General features: G+C 41.8%; 2 protein-coding genes across 4 annotated transcripts in view; one reads left to right on the top strand and one right to left on the bottom strand.

Annotated features, from left to right (window-relative positions):
* Positions 1-10558, top strand: part of CEP89 (centrosomal protein 89) — a 120741-nt gene extending 110183 nt beyond the window's left edge. For 2 of the 3 annotated variants that reach the window (XM_044987032.1, XM_044987031.1), the window contains one exon: positions 8403-10558. In XM_044987032.1, the coding sequence (XP_044842967.1) occupies positions 8403-8643 (241 nt within the window). In that variant the 3' untranslated portion in view covers positions 8644-10558. Of the gene's footprint in view, positions 1-6840; positions 7018-8402 lie in introns of all 3 variants that reach the window. The other variant, XR_006573406.1, reaches the window with a different exon arrangement.
* TDRD12 (tudor domain containing 12) overlaps positions 1-15537 on the bottom strand; it is a 246959-nt gene that overhangs the window by 14570 nt on the left and 216852 nt on the right. The gene's annotated exons all lie outside the window — the stretch shown is intronic.

Here is a 15537-nt window from a genome sequence, read left to right as displayed (position 1 = left end):
ATATCTACCACATTATGATCTGAAGGTTTCTTTGCCTTTCTATTTATATTCCAGCCACTTAGAAAGAAAGAAAACTGTTATAAGGCTGGATGGTGGCCCAATACTTAATTCTCTGCACTACCACCTGAGAAACCCAGATTGAGCTCGATTCCTGGGATAGCAGGAGCTAGGAATGCTGTGCAGACAACATGCTGAAGTACCAGTGGAGAGAAAGCACCTTGAGTGCAGACTATCCCAGGGTAGAGTCCATTACAGAGAACAAGGGCCTGTCCATGCCAGAATAAAAGGTATAGTTTTCAAAACATAATAGTTACTACATGCAGACAGTGCACAGTGGATTTTAACATGCTAACTGGCAGAGATGAATTCTAGAAGGGAGCCTAGAGTTCACCGTGACCAGCTGAAACTTGTTGAAGTCCAACCTGCCCCCCATGCCCCAGGACGTTAAAAATGTATTTGAGTGGATGCAAATATGTATTTCACCCAGGTGTGTATGTGCCCAGCACACCGGAGCTGGAAAAGCTTTCTGCAGCAGTACCTGTCAGGGCAGTGCATGCACCTTGCACTTCCTTGTGGCCCCTCCAAAGATGATAAAAAGGTGGCTCCACCTGGACTCCGTTCAGTTCCCTTTTACAGACCAAGCTCATGTGGCCTCACACTGCTGAGATCTGAAGATGGTTGTACCCTTCTTAAAGGTAACAAATCCATCAAAGAGTTCTGGAAGGAACACTACCAGAAGCTTCTAAATTGAGAATCAACTGTGACTGACAACACCATCGACTCCATCCCTCAGCACCCAATCTGGGAAACTCCTGCCAACCCACCAACACCTGAGGAGGTCTGCAAAGCAATTAAACAAATGAACAATAAAGCACCAGGTTGTGATGGCATACCACCTGAAGTATTGAAAACGGGAGGAGAAACAATGATTAACAACCTTCATTTGCTGCTCCTCAAAATCTGGAACACCAAAGAAATCCACGTTGACTTGCATAATACTAACATCATCACCATTTTCAAAAAGGGAGACAGGGCCAACTATCGAGGCATTGCCCTCCTCTCCATCACTGGGAAGATTATTGCTAGAATCTTACTGAATCGCCTGCTCCCTCTTGCAAAGGAAATATTTCCAGAGTCCCAGTGACGAAGTGGATATTCACGCATGAAAGCTTATGCTCCAATACATCTGTTAGTCTATAAGGTGCCACAGGACTCTTTGTTGCTTTTTACAGAGTCTCAGTGTGGCTTCAGACCAACACAAGGCACCACCGACATGATTTTCACAGGCAAATCCAGGAAAAATGTCAACACCACCACCAGGAGTTGTATATGGCCTTTATCGATCTGACCAAAGCCTTTACTCTGTCAACCATGAGGCTGTGTGGAAAATCATGTCAAAGTTTAGTTGCCCAAGCAAATTTATCACCACTGTAAGACTCCTCCACGACCAGATGACTGTCTCCATCCTGTACAGTGGCTCTACCTCTGAACCCTTCGTCATCCGAACTGGGGTAAAACAAGGCTGTGTACTCACACCCACCCTTTTCTCCATTTTCTTAGCATCTACGAAAACACTAACCCAAGACAGTCCACCACAAGGCACTGGCATCCAATATCAGATTGACAGCAACCTCTTCAACCTCTCTCATCTCTGTGCCAGAAATAAAGTAATATCGGCAACAATAACCGGACTCCAATACACAGATGATTGTGCTGTAGTTGCATAAAGGAAGATCTACAAATAGCCCTTAATTGCTTCTCTGAAGTTTACAAAAGCCTAGGGCTAACTGTGAACATCAGCAAAACAAAATTTCTCCACCAGCCAGCTCTTGGTCAATCATCTGATCCAGCAAAGAAGATATACATTTGCAATGAAGAACTGTGCCAGCCTTGCCTTTGTCAGACTGTCTCACCAGGTGTTCAACAATCACAACATGAGAACACACACTAGACTTTTAGTTTATAAAGTGGTAGTAATCCCAATTCTGTTCTATGGCTGTGAGACTTGGGTGACCTAAAGAAAACACCTGAAAAACCTGTACGCCCAACTCACGAAAGGAAGCAGGGAGGCCAAAAGAAACACTTTAAAGACATTCGCAAGATAAACATCAGGAGATGTGGCGTTGACACCACACACTGGGGAGACAGTAGCCCAGGATATGGATAACTGGCAAAGACTTGTCAGAGAGGAAATGTCCATTTTTGAGGAAAATCGCCTTGCCCTGGTTGCAGAAAAATGCCAGAAAAGAAAGGACGGACAACTGTCACGCAGCAATTGCAGCCCAACCCAGACTTCCAACATCACCTGCAAGTCTGCTAATGAGCCTGTGGTTCAAGGATCAGACTCCTCAGTCACCAAAGGACCAATAAAAAATAAAACCTGTGAAAGATCGTCATCGACCTTGAGGGATCGACAATGACCACTCACAGCTGAGTTGAAACTCCGTGGGTGGTCCTCCTCACACCTTTTTCTGTGATATAGCTAGCTCTTAGCTTATTTCATTCTGTACATAGTTAGCAGTTAGTATCCTTTAGTCAGGTTTCCTTTATTGTTTTCAATTTTTATTTCTAGTTTATTTGTTTGTGTAGTTGGTGGTGCTACGCTCCAGGGATATGCAGCACTCTCCGGACTTCAAGCACTGACCTTTGTGTGAGGTATCTATTCCCAGTAGCGATCCCTACACACATTGTTTGCTGCATCTTGAGGAAGGACATATCAAGGAGAGGAGCTGCATTTGCCACTCCTTAAAGAAACATACTCAAGTTTCCAGGGATCTACACCTCAAGCTGCACCTCTTGGAACAGGCCAGAGGCCTACCTCAGCACTTGCACCAGATCATTCTGTCCATGCATAGTCAACTGTTACTATGGCAGAGAGTTCGAACAGACCTTTGGACTTGCACTCCTCTTCATGGAGAAGGAGAGGTCAATCTTTCTCTTGTAGGGTCCCTCTAGGGTGACCAGATGTCCTTATAAAATTGGGACTGTCCTGATATTTAACTCTCTGTCCTGTGTCCTGACCGATGTATGATCGGGACGCCATTTGTTCCAATATTGTAGGGTTCCCAGGTGTCCAGCTGGGATGGGGCTGGCAGGCTCCCTACCTGGCTCAGTGCAGCTCCCTGGAAATGGCGACATCTCCCGCTGGGTCCTAGGCACAGGGATGGCCAGGGGGGTTCCAAATGCTGCCCTGCCATGAGTGCCTGCTGCACAGCTCCCATTGGCCAGGAAATGCTGTGGGTGAGGCAGCGCGCAGAGCCACCTAGGTGTGCCTTTGCCTGGGACCCAGAAGCAGATGTCGCCACTTCTGGGGAGCCGCCTGAGGTAAGCGCAGCCTGGAGCCCACACCCCCTCCCGGACCTCAACCCCCAGGCCTGAGCCCCCTCCCACACTCTCTTATTGGTCTGTCCCCCCCGGAAACTTAAGCAACCCCAGTTTTCTAGGCTGTGTAAGTTCCCTTTGTTCTCACTAGCATTGACACACAACTTGTATCCCTTGGTTAAGATACATGGCTGAGACAAGATGCGCCTTTACAGTATTTTTATGATCTAATATTAATCTTCCGGGTAATTTTGCGCAATATTATCATTTGGTACCCCTTTTCCCATAATGTTAGGGCATTGGGCTATTCCTCGGTCATATATGTCATAATTCTTGCCTCCAAGGCCTAAAATAGCTAAGCTGAAGTCTTTCAGGCCTCAACCTACACGTTTTTGTGTTTCAGCTTGTCTTACTCATGACTAATACTTGGTTCCTCTAAATACTGATCAATCTTATACTCTTATAACCCTACAAATTAACTCTTATTAACATACAATGAATATATGTAATGTAACATATTGATTAATTATAACATCACACAATAAAATGGATAATACACTAAAATCTTTGGCTGCAGGTCTCACCCATCCACCACAGCCCAAGTATACCTCAGGTTGCTAGGTCACATGGCGGCATGCAAATATATGACCATGCATGCGGGACTCCCAAGTTTGTCCTCTATAAGCATGGCTAAAGTCCATTTACCGGCCAAGCAGGCATCATCTGGACAAGCTGGTCCAAGTTGCTCCTGTAGTCTTGCATTCTGTGGAATGGTGGATGGACCAGGACAGTGTAGGAATCTCCCCACACACACGCACCTTTTCCAGTCCCCTTGCAATGAAGACAGTTGTAACCAACAATTCTACAATAGGCTGAGGTGCTCACCTGAATAGTTCATGGGTGCAAGGAATACAGACAGACCAGGAAGTGAGGCTTCACATTAATGTCCTGAAGCTACAGCAAATTTACAGAGCTTGCCAAGCCTTTCTCTCTCTCGTCAAAGATTCAGCAGTCCAGATTCTGACTATACAACTGCCATGTATTATCTAAATAGACGGGGGGGGAGGAACGACCCTCTCCATACAAATGTCAGGAGGTGATAAGCCTCTGGAAATTATGCATCAAGCAGAACATTGCCCTGATGGCAGCTCACTTACCTGGTTCCCAAAACTAGCTGGGTTTTCATTCACTCACAAATAGTCTCTCAAAAACAGTGTGCTGCAATTTATTTTGTAGATATGGGGCATCCCCTCTGTTGACCAGTTTGCTACAAAAGATAACAAAGGCACAATTTATTCTCTCTTTCTCTCTCACACTCTCTCCCCACAACTTCCTGCAGGGCTCAAGGATTAAATATTTAAGAAGGAGATACCTGCTTAATGAGATTTGTTAAAGCATTTTATCTGGAACACTTTCCCTATCCTTGAGACACAGGAATGATTTCCAGCCTTCAAATCTCTCCATACAACCTTCATTTTTGGCTTAGTTCACAATTAACACAATCTCGCAAAATAATTGAGATATGAAAAGGTGCATTTCAAGGCTTGTTTTACATTGCTCTCTGTGGTATAGGGACAGCATCTACTCTCCAGAAATCCCCTTCAGTAGGAATAAAGGCTTCCATGTGTGCTCCAGAGAGACTGGAAGAGTCAGAGGAGGATTTTTTTAAACACTTGGCACCCCCCTATACCAGAATGAATTCATAAACCCCCTTTTAACACACAGTTTTAATTCTAAGTCAGTTTTGGGCCAAGTGGCTACAGAGAGTTTGAGGGAGAAAATAAAAAATATTTAAGATGTGCTATTCTCCCCACCCTGAGTAGTGTCAGGTCAGTTATTTATTAATGTTTCACATTTCTACACTATAAGGCCTGTCATACTAAAGGAATGTAACAATACTTAGCTTCTTCTATACAAACACTGAAATGCAACCACCGCTAGAGAAAGCCAGCACACAGTCTTCTGCACAACAGCAAAGAGAAATTTGGCAAAGGACATTCCAAAAAGTACCAAGAGATTTCATAAGTAGAGGAGGGCCATGCACATTTACCTCATTCAGAGAGCACACAAAGGGAGACACAGGTTTCTGCCTAACGGTATGAAAAATAGTCACACACAATCTTGTTTATTAAGTTCTCATCCAAAAAGACCCAACTGCATGCTACTCACATTAAGTATTCGCTGTAGTGCAGCTTGCATTTCAGCAGGAGAGAGGACTGCAACTAGCATTCAGCATATGCAAATACCTGCATTTACCTGGAAAGGCTAAGAAAGGTCTTGATGCAACAATCCATAAAACACTAATTTTATTTCCATTCTGAGGTGGACTCAATCTCTCATAAAAGCAACAGAAAGGACACAATAATGGTCCTGTTGAAACTTCTGCTGTACCTCAGAGACAGCCCCACTCTCTTCACCTTCTATTCTGTATATTTATCCACCAATGGGGTCGGGTCAGACTGTACTTCCAGAAGCAGTTCTTTAAAAAAAATAAAGTCTCATGTAGCCTTGATTGTTTCAGTTTCACGGTTTTCTTCAGCACTGCTGGTTACTGTTTAGGTTCCTGCTTTTGAAGTGGGTTTCATTGTCTAATTTGGGATGGAAAGCAGCATTATCTTATTAAAACAAGGTTTTTAACATTGTCTAGTTCTTAAAATCTGTCTCATGTAAATAATGTAACATTCTGCCTTTCTAAGCAGCTAGCACTCTTTGAATCCCTTCCAGCTCTTAAATTTTGCATTTTCTCGCCCTGGTTCAATACTGTTGGGAATGTAGTAAGTATCCAGGATCCTCTTTCCCTGTAGTCTTAGTCCCCCTCCTGAATATCTTTGTCATGCAGTGTGAAGTTCCTACAAATGTCAATAAGCTTCTCTTTTTTACCTACCTGGCTGAATAATGAGCAGGGCCTACAACAGATCTACACAGTACAAGAGTCATTTTCACTAAGATGATTTCACCCATTTCTGAAGTTCCAAATACAAAGGATGGAGTGGAAGAAAACAGAGACAAGAGTGTAAGAAACATAGAAATGACGCAGTGAGAAGAGAGGCATGGCAGAGCAAGGGGAGCAAAAGAGATTAAAAAGGGTAGAGCTGTAGGCAGGGAAGGATAACATAGTGCCTTGGTTTGGAAGGCAAGAGAAAACTAGTGAAGGGATTTCAAGAGTGGATTTAAGGCTTGTGTGTGTGAATGGTATATACATGCTGCATGTATGTATGTTTGAGAGAGAGGTGGTGTAGATTTAAAATGACCATTGGATCCAAAAAGAAAAATTCAGAGCATCTGAGAATGGCATTGCATATCAGCATATGGGCATGTAGATAGATGCACAATTGAGTAGTACAATAAAGTATTATGATGCTGAAACACATTTATTGCCATATTGCAGCTGGCCATATGCTTTATCAGCTGGAAGTCACACAGATCTTTATCACAAAATTTAAAAAATCCTACACTCAAATACAAGGATTCTAACTTTCACACATCAGTATTTATGCCAACTTATTCTTTTATTTACAGGCTGATCTAGAATGCATTAATCTGAGACCACATGGATATACAGGGAATAGAAGAGAGCCACCTGCTTTTCATTAAGCTAGTAGGTTGTGAGCCTATCCAAAAGCATATAATGCCAAATAAAAACCACAGTGCAGTTATAAAAGCCAGCCACTGTACAAGACCAGAGGAAGCCTTAAGGTACAAACGGATATCAAATCACAACCATTTTCATTCAGTTGCCTTCTGACAAGACTTTGTGTGTGTTCTCAGCAGATGTGACAAGAAGGGAAGTGAGTCAAATTCAGTCAGGCAGCTCTTGGAGAGTAGTTGTATGTGAATGAGGTAACTCTGAAGTGCAGGAAGAAGTCAGCTCCTTTCCTTGGTAATGGAGATATTCTAAAGATACCATCTACCAGGCTTCTCATGCTTAGCATCCTAGAGCAAGTGGCAGATAATCATCATGGCTTGTTCAAAGGGTTATTTTATCAAAGTGTCAACATTAGATTAAGTTGTCCCCAAAACCAGTCAACTTAAAAAAAAGCAGTATGTGCAATGAAACGGTCAGAAGTGGCTTGATGGAAGCCTATGTATCGGTGCTCAAGAGCAGCTGGGATCTATTCTCAGGGCTAAGGGTACGTCTTCACTACCCGCCGTATCGGCGGGTAGCAATCGATTTCTCGGGGATCGATATATTGCGTCTCATCTAGACGCGATATATCGATCCCCGAACGCGCTCATGTCGACTCCGTAACTCCACCAACGCGAACGGCGGTAGCGGAGTCGACAAGGGGAGCCGCAGACGTCGATCCCGCGCTGTGAGGACGGTAAGTAATTCGATATCAGATACTTCGACTTCAGCTACGTTATTCACGTAGCTGAAGTTGCGTATCTTATATCGATTTTCCCCCATAGTGTAGACCTGCCCTAAGTGTGCTCTGCAGGTGATGCTATTGGATGCCTAAAGAAGGGGGTTAATATCAGCTCACCGCATGAGTGACTTTTGCTGGCAGATTCTTTAAACATCCATAGAGTTTCTATTCTCTCCCCTACAGTACAAGTGCCATGTTCATAGATGTCCAGAGAAGGAGCAAAATCAAGTATAAGTGCAGACATGGGCTTGAATTCTCCCTTCATTTACGCAAGTACAACTATCAGCGACTTAAATGGGGAGTTGTACTGGTGTAACAGGAGAAATTGACCCATGATGTTCCCTAGAAATGGTGGAGGAATAAGGAAGAACTGTTTTGATCACAGGCTAGTGCTTTGAGAGGGATCCATAACCATGTGCTGGGAAGGACTGATGCAAAATAGTGTGTTTCTTACAATATGTTATTGCATGAGCCCAGAACTCATGTCTTGCTTCTAATCACATCCTCTCTTCCTAACCTTTTTAAATACTTAATGTGTTTTTTAACCACAATGGAGACCAATTCAATCAAAACACTTTAGGTACTTGGAGACGTGTATCATGCAATTACACTATTTGTTAAATGTTAAAGGCATATACTGTACAAATGAACTTTTAAACTAACTGAATTTGAATTTTTGAAATCAGCATCCTCTTTTTATTTTTGTTCTTTCAGAGAAGTGGAAGGTGAACTTGAAATAGTTTGGGAATCTACCTCCAAAGAGAACCGGAGAATGAAAGAATTCTTGCATAAATCTCTGGAGAAGAAGAACATGTGGAGCACTGTCCGAGTTTATGAATCATATTTAGATGAAATCTCTCAGAAGGACTTTATTTCTGGATATGATTTTAGCTACTGTGATGTGAAACCATCATCACCCACAAAAAATCAAAGTAAACAGGAACCTCCGTGTTAAGGCCAAAGGTGCCTCTACGTCTTGCACAAGAAAAGATGATCCCAAAGAAACAAAACAAGAATGGCTCTACATCTGAATTAGACTCTCCTCAACCACAAAATATATTACAACAAAAAAGCATTTATGCTCCTTGATACTGATATATACGTTAACTGGAATTGATAATAGCATATTCTCGCTCTCGTGGAGTTATATTTTTAGTATAGATTTTAATATTATTGATGTCATTTTATAAAAGGCCACTGCTAATCCAGTAGAAATGTAGTATAGCACTAGTCACGACTCTAAAGCCGGCAGTACTTATCAAATTAAAGGGATAAATAATTGCAGAGCATGGCATTCTAATTGCCAGACTCAGAGCACATAAATCCTAGGGTTACTATTTCCTATTCATTTGTTTTGTAGCAGAGACTCTCCTATATGGTAAATAATGCTTACGTTTTTATATGGTTTAATTGAAATGCTAGTAGTTTTCATCTATAAAAATCCCATACAGTTGTTTAAGTATCCAAAATGTGGAGATTTAATCAAACAAAATACATAGAAAACATCTGCAATGTCTAATCTTTATTTCACTGTTTGTAAAGTACTTTAATATCCTTGGATGCAAAGTGTTACTATTAGGATTGATTGTCTTACAGAATCTCTGCCCACTACCTGGAGAAAGAGAGAGGAAGTGCCAACGGCGTAGGGAATTTGGGGACAAGGCAGGGGCAAGTTAGTGGCACCACATCCCCTGCTACCTCACAGACATCCAAGTGGGAGTTAGTCCTGCTTGAATCCATGACTGCTTATGAATAGTTATAGAGGGATCCAACCAGCAGCAGCACATTTCCTGATGGAGTTGTGCTGCCAAGGGGATGGAAAATCAGAAGAGGCATGAGTCATCCCCAGGATCAGGCGGCTTTGCCCTCTGCAAATTCAACAGCATCTGAAACCACTTCCCCTTTAAGGGAAAATTTGCAGGGAACCCCTCAATTTTTTCCGCTCTAGCTAGACCCCTTCACAGAGTTCGTTGCAGCAGGGGGAAGTCTGCCCCATTAGTATGATACGTTTATTGTCATATTTGACAGCAATTGCACATTGTAGTAACCAAAGCTCAAAGTTGGTATAAAGTGAAGGGTTTTATTTCACAATTTATACAAGTATGTTTGATCTTTCTGCAATTTTTTAGCTTGCTGCCTAATTTTATTACCCTAGCTAAAGAACTGACAACTGTTTGTGAACTGAAAACAAAAAAGTGAAAACAATACTTCTTAAATGTGTAAATCTACAACATATATAATCTCGTATTGCTTGTTGACAGGAACTAAACAGCAAAAATAAAATTAGGGAAACAAAGGTCCCTTAAAATGAACATAAAAAAAAGAAAATGTACTCCAATTGGTGTGGATCTGAGAGAATTCACTATTTACTAGAGTCTTCTACTTCACATTAAGGGCCTCACTTAGGAAAGCATTGGTATTCAGGAAGGAGGGCTTAAACAAGGGTGAAAAGAAAAATGTACAAGCAGCAGAGTTTACACGCCAAAATAGAGATGAACCACGGACTCCATGAAGTCCAATAGCAAAGCGTCTAGTGATTTTTGCATGGAAGGTGCTCAGATACTAGTGAGGGTGGACATATGGAACACTATGGGTATGTCTACACTGCCAAAAAACTCTAGGTAGCATGTCTGAGAGACCTAGTCAAGTGACTTGGGCTCATGCTATGGATCTAAAAATAGCAGTGTAGACACTGCCTCTTGGGCTGGAACTCAGGCCTCTGAGACCTGCTCTGCTTTGCCCGGTTTCAAAGCCTGAGCAGGAATGTCTACACTGCTATTTTTAGTCCCATAGTGCAACCCCAGTAAGCCCAACTCTGTTGACCTGGACCTAAGACTTGCTACTGCAGGGGTTTGGGTTTTTTTTTTGCAGTGTAGGGTATGTACTCTGAGTCCCATTCAAGTCCATGAGAATTAAACACATGCTTGAGTGCTTTCCTGAATTGGGGTCTAAAGCACGTGCAAAATCACTAAATTGCAGCAGACTTATCAGCCCAAATAGTTTTATCTTTACTATTACATTTTAGAGCTTTCAGTTACAAAGACAGAATTATTATCTCACTCCCTCTCCCCCAGACACCTAACTACAAACAGGATAATTTTTTAAAATTCGCATGTTTTTGGGTTCAATGGCGGTGACATAACAGTAAAATTACAAAAGCCTAAACCTAATAAGATCAAGTAATACACCAGATGAGGATTGAGAGAATGAGCTAATAATATCTAATATTTTCATTTAGACTTCCACTAGATCTTGTAGCCCAACCACTCCTGTTTCTCTGAGGTCTTGGAGGTGGCTATGTTAATTTGAGAGGCAATACTCACAGTATCAATTCAGCTGTTATACAGAGAAGAACATTACAGACTATGTACATGCATAATTCTCCATCTAATATAGTAGACAAACTTCATCAGCATGCACAAATGGACAACTTAGACATGCACACACAGTAATTGTGCATACATATCAGACACAGCTGCACACAATTTTTTTGCATAGCCTTGTACTTCACAGGTTTTAAAAATCAGGCACTGTGTATCAGGTTTTAAAAATGGGCACCTGAATTTCCCATGCACAGCATGAGTGCTCAGGCGAAGAATAGGAGAAATTATACACTTTTCAGTTTTTAATTACCTGTTTGCACCTGGCTGGACATTTTAGGTTCCTTCTTTGGAAACCCTGCCCTTTTTGGCTTACATTTAACAGATCAGCGAGAACTACTCCAGTTATAACTGGTTAGAAACTAGGGGTAAGATTTTCAAAGTCACTCAGTGTTGGCCTAATTCTGGTGCCACTGAGGTCAAAGGTAAAACTCCCTCTGAGCCCACCCTAGAGACACACTTCCACCTCCCTCCCTTTCCTTCTTTGCTGTGTCTCCTTTCCTCTGTATAGCTCTCATTTTAGGCCTTTAAAACAAACTTTATGTGCCTTTATGTATCTTCACAATGTAACTTTATAGCTTATTGAACATATTCATAAATACTTGCATGAACAAAGGCTGCACTATATGTCAAACATTTCTAATATGTAAAATTTAATAAAAATATTCTTTAAGAAGTTCTCATCCTGTGAAATTCTCTCAGAAATAAAATTTGCATTGTATTAAAGGAACTCAGAAAACGTGATGGCATATTCCCATGTGGGACCAATCCCGCATTCTGTACATACCAAAAGCTCCCAAAGGCACATGGGAATTATGCATGTAAAGGATTGGGCATCCCGGATTGTTTTGATGAGTATGTTGAAATACATATTTTTAGCCCTAGAAAGTATATAATATGTGCAATTAAAGTGCTGATTAGTTGAAGAGTTTATTTGAGTTTTAAAATCAAACCAGAGATGTTGGAAATCATTGAGATTAGAGAAATTTCATGATGAAGAATAAGTAAAAGCATCTTGGCTAGAGTGCACAATATAATATGGAGTTAATACAAATAGAATTAATGATTAAAGGGATATTTCTGCTGTGAAATCTATGAGTTATGAAAGAAGCCAGTAATTTTCTTCTATTTTTTGCACAGCTTAGAGTTGATTTCCCTCTATATCTCTCACCAGTGAAAAACAAGTATTAGACTCAATTTGTTTAGCTTTCATTTCAGAGTACTTTATATTTAAAGCCTGTTTAATAGGTAGAAAAATAATGTAGTTTATTGTGAACTGTTGGTCTTAGGACTAGACAGAGTGCATTTTGCATTTTTATGCAAAAAGCTATTACTTTGAAAGCATGTTATTTTAGTTCAAATCATTTTATTCTGAATATCATTTACATTCAGATGGTATACTAAAATACAGTAAAAAAGCCAAAATAAAAAATATCCAAGATCCTAATAAATAACAAAGGCTGTAACATACAGGTTAGAGTTGGCTATTAGACAGTACAGCCAGTTAAACAAATACCGCATCCAAAAGTCATAAATAATGTTGACTAAAACAAGTCCCTGACTGAATTAGCATGATAGTGGTTCACACCAGAATTAATGCCAAGTCCCAGTCAAAAGCCTGAAAGCCTTTAAAGATTTCCTTAACTTCTAGGGAAAGCAAATGAGCCACTGGAGACGAAAGCAAGTGGACAGATTCTGGATTTTTAGCTGCTCATGAGTCCCCTCCAGCGCCAGAACACTAAACAGTCATGTAATTCCCAGTGGGTGCAGTAAGAGTATTTTATTGTATCTGTTATTTCAGAATGACAGATTTAATTCATAACCAAAGACAAGACAGAGAAAAAGATCAGCACCAGGAATTCATTAATATGTTTTGTCTACAAAGTGAAGTCCTCCAAAAAGCAGGATGTATTTTTAACTCAGAAGAATAAAATATATTTTTTTGCTTCCAGTAGTGAATTTAAAAACAAGCAAACAATATACTATTTGAATCAATATCGGCTGTGTGTATGAAGGTGAAAGGTTACCCAGTGAAAAAGGATTGCTGGCACTGGAGCAGCAACCTCTTTCCAAATAGAGTAAGAGGGAAAATAATATAAGGACATAGCGACTCACCATCGACTTAAATAACCCTCCTCAGATTTCTGGCCAGAGCACCCTACATGAGATCTGACGGCATCACTTGGATATTAGATGGTATCAGTGCACCAAGCCAGGATTAGACCTATGATCTGCATTCAGTCCCAGGACTTTGCAAGTGGCCTGGTAGATGTGTTTGGTAATATTATTTAGGTACCAATCAGGGGGCTACAGCTGTCCAGGGAGGACTGGGAGCACCCCCTTTCCTTTACTGCCACAATCCCTGCAACTAAAGTAGCTGATCCAGAAGCTGAACGATAAATACTTTATGGCATCAGCCTAGTGGTTCAGACACTTTTGCATTGTGGCTCAAAAATTTACTTGAACTTGTTTTAAAATATTTTTTCAAACAATACCATAGAAAAGTGGTGTTTTAGCTACATAAAACCCAGCCACATAAAGAAAAGGAACAACAAGAGAACTAAAAACCCAGACAGCCATCTGTATCAGTTAGTGTTAAAATATATTTCTAAGATTTTTCACTTCTGAAATCAGAGATCTGTATCTCATAGTGATCAAATTGTATGCTGTGCCATGTGGCGTTACAGATGACATTAAATAGGTGATAATTCTGTAGGAAATAATCAGTATAAACCAGCTGGCCTTACTGTTTTACTAAAAGCAGCAAAGAATCCTGTGGCACCTTATAGACTAACAGACGTTTTGAAGCATGAGCTTTCGTGGGTGAATACCCACTTCGTCGGATGCAAGTAGTGGAAATTTCCAGGGGCAGGTATATATATGCAAGCAAGAAGCAAGCTAGAGATAACGAGGTTAGTTCAATCAGGGAGGATGAGGCCCTGTTCTAGCAGTTGAGGTGTGAAAACCCAAGGAGGAGAAACTGGTTCTGTAGTTGGCAAGCCATTCACAGTCTTTGTTTAATCCTGAGCTGATGGTGTCAAATTTGCAGATGAACTGAAGCTCAGCAGTTTCTCTTCGAAGTCTGGTCCTGAAGTTTTTTTGCTGCAGGATGGCCACCTTAAGATCTGCTATTGTGTGGCCAGGGAGGTTGAAGTGTTCTACAGGTTTTGTATATTGCCATTCCTAATATCTGATTTGTGTCCATTTATCCTTTTCCGTAGAGACTGTCCAGTTTGGCCGATGTACATAGCAGAGGGGCATTGCTGGCATATGATGGCGTATATTACATTGGTGGACGTGCAGGTGAATGAGCCGGTGATGGTGTGGCTGATCTGGTTAGGTCCTGTGATGGTGTCGCTGGTGTAGATATGTGGGCAGAGTTGGCATCGAGGTTTTTTGCATTGATTGGTTCCTGAGCTAGAGCTACTATGGTGCGATGTGCAGTTACTGGTGAGAATATGCTTCAGGTTGGCAGGTTGTCTGTGGGCGAGGACTGGCCTGCCACCCAAGGCCTGTGAAAGTGTGGGATCATTGTCCAGGATGGGTTGTAGATCCCTGATGATGCGTTGGAGGGGTTTTAGCTGGGGACTGTATGCGATGGCCAGTGGAGTCCTGTTGGTTTCTTTCTTGGGTTTGTCTTGCAGTAGGAGGCTTCTGGGTACACGTCTGGCTCTGTTGATCTGTTTCCTTATTTCCTCGTGCGGGTACTGTAGTTTTGAGAATGCTTGGTGGAGATTTTGTAGGTGTTGGTCTCTGTCTGAGGGGTTAGAGCAGATGCGGTTGTACCTCAGTGCTTGGCTGTAGACAATGGATCTTGTGGTGTGCCCGGGATGAAAGCTGGAGGCATGAAGGTAGGCATAGCGGTCGGTCTGTTTTCGGTATAGGGTGGTGTTAATGTGACCATCACTTATTTGCACCGTGGTGTCTAGGAAGTGGACCTCTCGTGTAGATTGGTCCAGGCTGAGGTTGATGGTGGGGTGGAAGCTACAGTTACAGGTAAGTAACTTCTTCTTCAAGTTATGGTCCCTATATGGATTCCAAACATGGGTGAGTAGAAAGCAGTGATCAGCATAGAGGTGGGTTTGAGGATTTGCAAGAAGTTATAGACTGCAAGACAGCATGGCTCATAGCTGCATCCACTGCCACTGCTGGAGTGATGATTTTGTGAGAGGTAAAGGTGTGGACGGTGCTCCATGTAGCTGCTCAGCAAATGTCCTGCCACAGCATGTCTGCGATGCAGTCCAATGTGATGGCATGCATCTACGTAGAGTGATCTGTGACTTCAAGAGGTGGAGGTATCTTGGAGAGTAGCATTCATAAATGCAACAGAGATCTATTTGGAGACGCATTGCGAGGAGAGGGCTTGTTCCTTGCAACGTTTGGCAATGGCAATGAAGAGCCTGGATGAAGTGTAGAAGGCACAGGTGTGTTGGAGGTAGAAAGCCAGTGCACGGCCGACATCAAGAGAG

The sequence above is a fragment of the Mauremys mutica genome, chromosome 14, assembly GCF_020497125.1.
Source record: "Mauremys mutica isolate MM-2020 ecotype Southern chromosome 14, ASM2049712v1, whole genome shotgun sequence".
NCBI lineage: Eukaryota > Metazoa > Chordata > Testudines > Geoemydidae > Mauremys > Mauremys mutica.
Note: the sequence above shows the minus strand (reverse complement) of the source record. Positions and strands in the feature narration are given on the sequence as shown.